The 9,409-nt window shown below is 47.4% G+C and overlaps 1 protein-coding gene across 1 annotated transcript in view; it reads left to right on the top strand.

The window, feature by feature from the left end:
* The first annotated feature begins 348 nt into the window (after positions 1 to 348).
* The window catches only part of TRABD2A (TraB domain containing 2A), a 78,726-nt gene continuing 69,665 nt past the window's right edge, over positions 349 to 9,409 (top strand). The window contains exons 1-2 of the mRNA XM_085316985.1: positions 349 to 453; positions 8,180 to 8,740. Of these exons, the coding sequence (XP_085173111.1) occupies positions 349 to 453; positions 8,180 to 8,740 (666 nt within the window). The remainder of the gene's footprint in view (positions 454 to 8,179; positions 8,741 to 9,409) is intronic.

Below are 9,409 nucleotides of genomic sequence, written 5' to 3'. Positions count from 1 at the left end.
CTGGCAGCGGGACGCGGGGAGGCCGGAGGGGACACCCGCCCCATCGCCCGCCCCCGGTGCGGAGGGGCCCGAGCCCTCCCCCCGCCACCGCCCGGCACAGGACCCTTTAAGAGGAGGGGGCAGCGGCTGGAGGGCTTGGCCAGGGGACGGGTCCGCTCCGGCGAGGGCCCCGGGATTGCGTCTTCGGGCAAGGAAAAGGGGGGGGGGGAAGAAAAAAAAAGAAAAAAGGGGAGGAAAAAAGGAGAGGAGAGAAGGATTTAAAAAAAGGGGGGGGGGAAGGAAAAGGGRGGGGGAGAAAAAAATAAAAGCGGCCAGCCCCAAGTTCTGCCAGCTTCGGGACGCGCAGGGATGGTGCACCCCGGYTGGGTTTGCTTGCTGCAGAGCTCCCTCCTGCTGCTGGCCAGAGCGCGGCAGAGCCGCGGCCCCGCGGGCGCCTGCCCGCTCCGCGGCAAGGTAAGCGCCCGCGCAGCCGGGGCCGGGCGGGAGTCCGCGGGGGTCTCTTATCCCCGGGGAGGGGGGGGAGAAGAAGGTGCCTTAAGCGCAGCGCAGCGCAAAGCTCCGCGGTGGCGGGCGCAGGTCGGGAGCTGCCACGGYGCAGCCCCGACCCGCCCCAGGCGGCCCGAGGAAACGGGCATTTAAATCCCGCGTTTTGCTCACCTGGGATGCCTGTGGCAGGAGGGAACAGCTGAGGAGACAAAAGTGGGGACAGTGGTTTTGCAGGAGATTTTTGTGTCAGGTGGAAGTACCRTCCCGGGGCTTCAGCGGGTGTTAATGGAAAAGTTGCGATGGAGACGAGCCCATCACAACTTTTGCACCTCAGCCCACTCTCATAATTTGCTTTCTCCCCTTCTGGAGGCCTGATATCCTGACAGCAGAGAGGAAGGTCCTGGGAACAGCCCCAGCAGAACGTTTCACTGGAGTGCATGCTGTGCCAGAATAGCTGCATCGCTTAGAGCAGCGCAGGCTTTCACAAGGGGGCTTGATTGCCCTCTTCCCTCCCCAGGGATAGGTTGTTGGCTTTTGCATAACCCTGAGCATGCTGAAAGAGGCTCGAACCAGCACGGGTGGTGGTGCTGGAGCTCACGTGGCTGAGCCCTGGGGAGGGACATCTGCTGCCACCGCAGMACCTGGGATGGCACATCCCATAGCTCGGCTGGGCCAGCACGGCTTCACCCTTTCCCATGGGCCTGAAGGCTGTGGTGGTGGTGGGAAACTTCTCGAGGATGCAGCTGGCCACCTGACAGCAGCACATGCAAGGACGGAGCTGTACGTTGGCCATCACTGAAGTCAGTGTGAACCAGAAATATTGTCATAAGGTGTGTTGTAGTTATGAGGAGAGTGCAGGCTGACCTGGCCCAGGTGGCAAGCAGGTGCAGCTGAGGACTCTCGGCTGCAAGTTGGTGGTGGTATTCTGGTGGTATTCCGGCTGATGTGAGACCTATGAAGAAGGTGTGATTTTACTAAGTTAATGAGAACAAGCAGTTCTCCTAGAGATAAGTATACTTAAACTTATTTCATGTTAGAAAAATAGATGGTTCCTGATTGTCATCTGCTTGGACTTGGAGCCACCCTGACCARAGGCACTATGTACACAAGATAGTCCTGGGATGTGTCGTCCCACTTGTGCTCAGCTCCTGCCCCAGACAGGGTTAGGTCTCCTAGTACAGCTGTTAAGGGTGCACTAGGGAGGTGCCACATCCAGATCACAGTCTAGAGGAGCAGCAAGAAAGCTTTATAGCTCTGAAGAAGGCTAAGGATGTTCTATGACCTCTCTTCCCTGTCTTCCCTGCATGCACTCCAACGTGTTGCCCATCTCTCTGGTAGAGTCCTGGTGCCTCCAGCTGTGCTTCAACCCACAGATTTAGGGCACTACCAGCTATACCCTATGTCAAGCTACATGTGACTCACTGGAGGTGTCCATTCAAGCTTGCGTTAGATGAGCTTGGGTTAGATGGCACTCAATCCCTACATCAAGGAGGGTGTCTTGCAATCTGCTTTTGTCTGGAACCAGTATGTCAATGAGATTTGTAGGTGACCAACCCTGGCATTGATATAGGGCAGGTCAAGCCTCTTGTGCCTTCTTCCTCTTTAGGGCATGAAGTCATGGGCTGGTGTGCATCTGCAAAGAGTTAAAGGGAATGAGAAAGAGGAAGGGGAAAGCCTCTGCGAGCCTATGCAGAAGTGGTATTGGGGAAACATCAATTCTCTGGCTTGGTGGAACAGGAGAAGGACATCCAGGGAGTTTTCCTCAGGAGTCAAAGTGACTGACTGGATATGTGCCAGTTAGCAGCAAAACTGGAGGTGAAATGTGTTAATGGTATCTCATTATCTGGTGATTACTCTGCCATTAAAATGTAAGACCACCCGTAGTTTTGGTATTGCCAGGTTGTTTCCTAGGGTCATTAGGGCAGTGGTGGCAACCATACTGTCCTAGAAATGACGTGTGCCTGTCTGCAAATGTGTTGTGTGTAAGGGCAACATCCTTGTGAAATACTGCATTAACATTTACTCCATCCTCTTGAAAACAATACCAATCTTTGCGCCTGCATCTTCAGGAAAGGCTTGTTTATTTATTTGTTTATATCTTCACCTGTAAGAAGTTCTCTTACAGGAACTTCTGTGCATTTTCTTACCTCTCTGCCTTTCTTCTTCCTGGCTCCTTTAAAAGTTCAGTCCTGAAAGAAATATGTAAATTCAGTGCCTCAAAGTGATGAATTGCTATTTTAATGAATGAGTACACAGTATTTCTTTGTAGGGCTTTTTCATCATGACACCATATTATAGTTAAAAATAATATGCCCCATCAGTTTGTTTTGGGAAATAGACTGGAAAAAGAAAAGCTTTGAAAATAGTTCATCTAAAATAAAGGATGCTGGGATCCTTTGGGTCACATCCCACTTACTAAGTAATATGTCCTAGTGGTCTTTTCTCTCTCCCCTCTCTCTCCCCTCTCTCTTCCCTCTCTCTCCTCTCTCTCTCCCCTCTCTCTCCCCTCTCTCTTTTCTTGTAAACATTGGAATATATTGAAAAATATAAAGCCAAAATCCAAGGATTAACGGTAGATATGCTTGAGGTTATAACTTGTTAATAATTTATGGTGCATTGTTCATGATAAGAGGCTAATTAATTTCAACAGCTATCTTTCCCCATGTATTTAGTTTAGTAGAGCAAGCAATCTGTCTGCTGTCAGTCCTTGGCTTTTTAGTTAAAAATCTGATTCTTATTTTTCACTGTTGGTAAGTGGAGACTGAATTTGTGTTCTTTTAATAGCTGTAGCCAATGCAGTGTTTATCCCCAGACAAGCTCTGCTTACAGTCTTAAATTGAGTTTAGGAGTGCATCAGTAACGTAAGCGGGCAAAAGCTCAAAAGAATGACTATTAAAAATGTGCTTAACATTTCTGTGTACATTACTGTAGGTGCGTGGGCCACTTTGTGGTAAGTAAAGGCACAGTCTTTGCCTCAAAAAGGCATAAATGAGCATGACAAGATAAGACATTAGGACAGATAAGAGTGAGAAAGCCATATAGGGAGTTAGGGCTGCCTGGGTGAGATATTGCGTGCCACATGCTCAGACTTCCGTAGCAGGAAAAAAAAAGAGAGAATATTGGTGTGGACTAAGAAAGAGAGAGCATAATCCTGGAATGAGATTTGGAAGACCCAGCTCTGATATTGAGAGGTGAAGTAAGGGGTCCTGGAGGAAGCTGAAGCCCAAGGCACCCTTATAGYGACTCACATCCTTTTGTCCTGAAAAAATTATGGCTTGCATAGATAAGACAGAGAAAAGATGGACAGAAGCAGAAGTGATGTGACTTGCTTCATCACATGGGAAGGATGGATTCCCATCTCTGGAGTTCACATCCAGTTGCTCAGTCTTTGGACAGCAGCAGATCTTCCCCTCTGAGCAAGCCCTCCTTCCTATGTCCCTGAAACCACCTCCCCATGAATTTTTATTTATCCATTTTTTAACTTCCCTTTACTGTGTTGCTCCTTTTCTGGATGCTGAGTGCTACCACTGGAAGAATTCTGTATTTTTCCCAGTTTTTGTTGTATTATGTATTTTCTGGATGTTTTCAGTGRTTTTATTTACCTTAGTCAATGCATCATTTGGGACATTTTGAAATAGCTTCTCAGGAGAAAGATGACAGTTTCTCCAATCTTGTTTGGCATTAATCTTCCAGCAGAATCATTGCTGGCACCTGAAATGCCTCATGCTGTCTGACAAACGCAGTAGTATTTATGTATTTGAAGACTACAGGCTGTATCTCATAGGGTGCTATAAACACTGCTGGAAAAGCAAGCTGTTGGGGCTAGCAATGTCTACTTAAAATGAACCAAATCTAGGAGTTGTTTTTGGCATCTTAAAGAAGAAACCTATTGGGAAGGAAAAATATACATACCCCTGGGTCAGAACATTTGTTGTGCTGAAGCAGGTGGAAGGAAAGCAGGTGGTCATGGGTTTCACCTGGGGAGACATGAATGGGGTTTCAAGTGGAGACCCTGAAGCAGGGTGCAGCACAGCTTCAAGTCTATGATGCAGCAGCAAAATYGGAGACTCGAGTTCCTCCATCCTCATGCTGCCTCCCCAGCCCTTCCTCCAGTCCTTAGGCTTTMCTGTAATGACTGATGCACTGAGCATCTGCCCATACGTTACAGAGTGGAGACAGCGGTATGCATAGCAACCCATACATGAATCTGACCTTTTCCTGTTACACTTCTGGGCAAATCAGCCACAAGCGAGTGAAATTCCTGGAGCTGCACTGCCCGACTCTCACCTAAGCTTCTGAGACATCACTGTAGCTATAATTTATGCTGCTTTTTAAACCCTTTCTGATGTAAGACCTGCATAGAAGGATCCTACTGCAAAGGGAAATTGGGTTCTARCACCTTTATCTACTGCATGCTCTCAGTGAAATAAGGTGAGAGAAAGGGGCTGCCAGTCCCATTATATAATGCAATGATGAACAAGCTGTGCCACTGCCTCTGTGTTGTCTTACAGCCACCTTGTGCATTGTTTAAGAGCTTCCCTTTTACAGCCTTGGGGAGAGATACACCCTTGGTTTTCCCTCTCTGAAGCTGGAAGGAAATATGCCCAAGCTTCAAGAAACGCATGAGGACTCAGGAGCGCAAGTAGGTGCCATGGGAACATACAGATCATCAGAGATATGCGGCCAGGCTATTGACTGCAGCCACTTGGGTRGAAGTACCTGCAGGAATGCCCCGTTGCACCTCCTCATAGGGTCTTGATCTCTTTGAGGAGCTTGAGGACTTTGAGAAGTTTTGCTGGGCCTCAGCTTCTTCTACTTGCCATATTTTAAGCCTTCTGAAAGAAGACTCTTACTTTCTGCTTGATGGCCTGTGTGGCCTGTCAGCTGTGCTGCTCACAGCTAAGCGGTATAGCTGTGCTTTCAGTATCTAATTGCAAAAGCCAGGGGGATTTGCAGAGGAAAATAACAAAAGCTTGATGCCAAACACCCTTCTAGCTAAGCTGTGTACGGTGGTCCAGAACAGCACTGACGCTGCATGCAACAGCTGTATAAAACCTGATACTATCCCCTTGGGCTTGCGCCTTYTGGCAGGGTTTATTCAGGAGCTGAACTGAGCTGGCTGGTGGTGACTTGTTCCTTGAGATTCCTTTCCATCACGGCTCTGCTCGTGCACCGTCTGTCACATACACGATCAGACTTGTGTGAGGTGAAGGAGTGCTGACCTCCCAACCTATCCCAGGTGGCTCTTCTGTCTTTTTGTTTACTTGCAGATAGAAAGTAGCTCTGCTGGTCATTCCTCTTTGCTGGCTGCCATCTATCTCCAGTTGATTTCTCACTACAGTGAAATTTTCTCCCATTTTTTCCCTCTGGAATATTGATTGCATTGGTCATCTGCAAAATGCTGGTGAATCAAAGCCTTTGCTTCTTAAAGAAACTTAATTAACTTGATAATTGCACTAAAGTTAATGAGTGCATGTCTTCAAATGTGTTCACTTATTTAGGCAGCGARGTATGATTGATTTGCCTAAATTTAGGAACTTAATATTTTCCTGTTTTTCTTCCCCCCCCCTTTTTTTTTTTTTTTTTTAAAAAGACTTAGAAATTTTGAAGTGGTAGGGAAGCTGCACCAAGCTCTTCTGGAAAATATGTATTATACAGGGGGAATGTATTCTTGGGTTTTTCATGAAGGCAGAGATTGTATGGAAGTTGAGGGATGAGTTCTGCGGCATCTCCCTTTCAGCAGGGAGTGTGTTCTGAGCTCACATGCTCAGCTTTTACATCTAACCCAAAGCCCTGCCTGATATCCCTMTTGTTTTCCTTTGCATATTAACTTTCCACTGTTCTTTTGGGGTCTATGTCAAATCCATACCCATTTGTCCACCCTGTATCTTCTCTACCTTTCGCTTTGTGGTCTTTACCTTTCACTTCRCCCAGAGGACTCTGTAGTAGTTTCAGCTCCTATAGAGAGTGAACTGTATAGATGGTGCTTATTCAGCCTTACAAACATTTTCACAGTCTGTCATTCTGAWGTGTGCACCAGGACTGTCCTGTAGGATACAGAGATGCAGCAAAGTCTTTGCAAGACAGATATTTAACAAAGCTCAGATCTGTATCTGTCAGATCTTTGACATACCACAGAAATGTCTAAAGACTCTATGGGATTTACTTGGCTTGTGAGTCCGTGCCAGTAAGCAGGACTGGCAGTAGTGTTTTCCTGAAGTACTGCCTGATCTGTGGCCTAGGTTAGACGTAGACTGCTCCTGGAGAAAGCTGTCTAGGATGAGCCATCGCAGAGCAATCTTTAAGATTAACCTTTCTAACCCCAGTTCTTTATTATCAGAAATTTACAGSCAATGTGTTTCCAATAAATTCCTCCAAGCAGCCTGTTCTGCATTTGGCAGTCAAGCAGGCATCTTAGATCAGCACACATGCACACTTAGCCTCAGAGCTGAGGTTAGAGTTATCTGCTGGCTAAAGCCTGGCCAGATGTTTGAGTGTATCTGGAAGCCTCTCCCGTCTAYGCAGACAGGATGTGCAAATGACTTAGACATGCAGAGGCTACTTCTTCCTGTCTGTGCAGACAGATAGAAATTGCTTGTGTCCATCACTGTTGTAAGGACCACTGCACAGCAGTGCAGTGCTGATGGTGATGTGGGTCATGCTGCTGGTGATGACTGACCTGTTTCTACAGAGCTARCAGGGTCAGTTCTGCGTCATCTACTCTTCTGTCCTGGTAGAYTGCCTAGGGTTTGGTGCAGTCCTTCATTTTGGTGTTTATGAAAACGCTGTGAGGCACATACAGCAGCAAAATAAACATATGAAGTCTCACTCTATCTTCCTGGTAGTTGTGCTTATTGAGGAGCTCTTAAAAGTTGATTTTAAGAAAGAGGTTAGTGGGGGTTTTTTTCCTTCTTTGTTTAAAAGAGATTGTCCTGAAACCATAGGCTGTTTGGCCAAGAGTTTCTTCTCTTACTTTCCAAGGTATTGCATGTGCTTCTCATTCTTYAGAAAAATAAGATTTTTGACTGCATATCTATCTGCCATGTGCCACGTGCTTGTAAGACAGTGCTCCTATCTGGTTCAGCAGGTCTGCCTGCTAGCTATATTTTGTGTTACTGGTCCATTTAATGTTTTGTTCAAAGTGGGAAGTTCTCCAGAAATGCTGTGGCACCCACTAAGTAAGTGTCAAAGCAGTTTCCTTCATGAAAGGCGCCTTGTTGTGCTGAAGTGAGACGTGTCAATGTGAAGGTGATTGAAACCCTGCTGTCCTGCTCTGCTTCAGCAAACTAATGCCAGCTTTTGACTTATTACAAGGTGGAAACTGGATAAGTGCCTTGCCTGCAGCTTGTCCCACTTGGACTGTGCCCTGTTGCTGGTGTTGGCAGATATCTGGTTCTAAGAAGAGGCAGCATGGCTGTTGAGAAAGCCCAGTGTTACCTCTCAGGAGGAGAAAGCCAGGGTCATGCCTCTTATATTTTTAATTAATGAAAACTGAATTTTGACCTCAAAGGATGCTCCAAGAATACCCTCTGTCTGTGTGAGCAAAGCTTCTGTAGGAAAAGTCAGTGCTGGCAGTCAGTGCTGCAGAGCCAAGTGACTCGCTTGCTTAGTGCTGTGTTTGCCACTCAACCACAGCAGCACAAGAATCAAGGGAATGTCAGTATTTATTTTGCTGTGTCTCTCTCTCCCCCAGCAAYGCGAGCTCAACTCCTTCCTGTGGACTATCAAGAGAGATCCCCCATCTTACTTTTTCGGCACTATCCATGTCCCATACACTCGTGTATGGGATTTTATCCCTGAAAACTCCAAGAAGGCCTTCCAGCAGAGCCACATCGTGTACTTTGAGCTGGACCTGACCGACCCCTACACCATCTCTGCACTTACCAGCTGCCAGCTCCTGCCCCAGGGTGAGAACCTCCAGGACGTGCTGCCCCGCGACATCTACCGCCGGCTCAAGCGGCACCTGGAGTATGTCAAGCTCATGATGCCATCATGGATGACCCCAGATCAGCGGGGCAAAGGGCTGTATGCAGACTACCTCTTCAATGCCATCGCTGGCAACTGGGAGCGGAAGAGGCCCGTGTGGGTGATGTTGATGGTGAACTCTCTGACTGAGGTGGACATCAAGTCCCGAGGCGTGCCTGTCTTGGACCTGTACTTGGCACAGGAAGCAGAGCGGCTGAGGAAGCAAACGGGTGCTGTGGAGAAAGTGGAGGAGCAATGCCACCCACTGAATGGTCTGAACTTCTCCCAGGTAAGACAGACTTCTCCAAGATGGCACAGGGTGCCGGAATGGCTGCTGGCTGCTTGAGTGTGTATCCTGACAGGAGGAGCACAAGGTTGGAGCATGGGATAAGCGCTTTTGATTTGTGGTGCTGAGAGACAGTGGTGGCTGTACTCATTCATATTTGCTCTCCATGGCCCATACCCCTCCCTGTGCCCTTTGGAGGGTCTCCTAACCATGGAGCAGTATGGGCCATGTCCTAAATCCCRTTTTGACCTCACCTGAAGAGATCCTTCTACTCTTCCCTGGCCAGTGTTGGGCAAGCTCCACCCTAAGTGACACTGGACCTTTGGGTATCACCTTTCTGACCCTGCCCAGGCAGACCTGCTGGGCATATTCATAGTAGGACCCCATGAAAGGCTAGGATTTGCTGTCCAGTCTCACTTCTGTAATAGCTACTTAAAAAGAAAGGTCTAACAGCTTGATGGAAGGAGGGGCAGTGTGGTGGAAATTGAGAAATACTACTTACTGGAAGAGTAGTTCAGTAGACTTCCCAGTGTTCTGGGAAATAGGAGCCCATGCTCTGTATTTGGAATAATTTCTTTTTTCTTTTTCTTTTTCTTTCTTTTTTTTTTTTTTTTTTTTTTCTTTTAGTTTTTTTTTTTTCCATGTATTTTGTAAGACAAATTATCTGCAGCT

This window comes from Rhea americana, unplaced genomic scaffold (genome assembly GCF_003343005.1).
Source record: "Rhea americana isolate MKP2758 unplaced genomic scaffold, rheAme1 scaffold_115, whole genome shotgun sequence".
In the NCBI taxonomy this organism is placed as follows: domain Eukaryota; kingdom Metazoa; phylum Chordata; class Aves; order Rheiformes; family Rheidae; genus Rhea; species Rhea americana.
The sequence above is the reverse complement of the archived record's forward strand: the minus strand, read 5'-3'. Positions and strand labels throughout refer to the sequence as shown.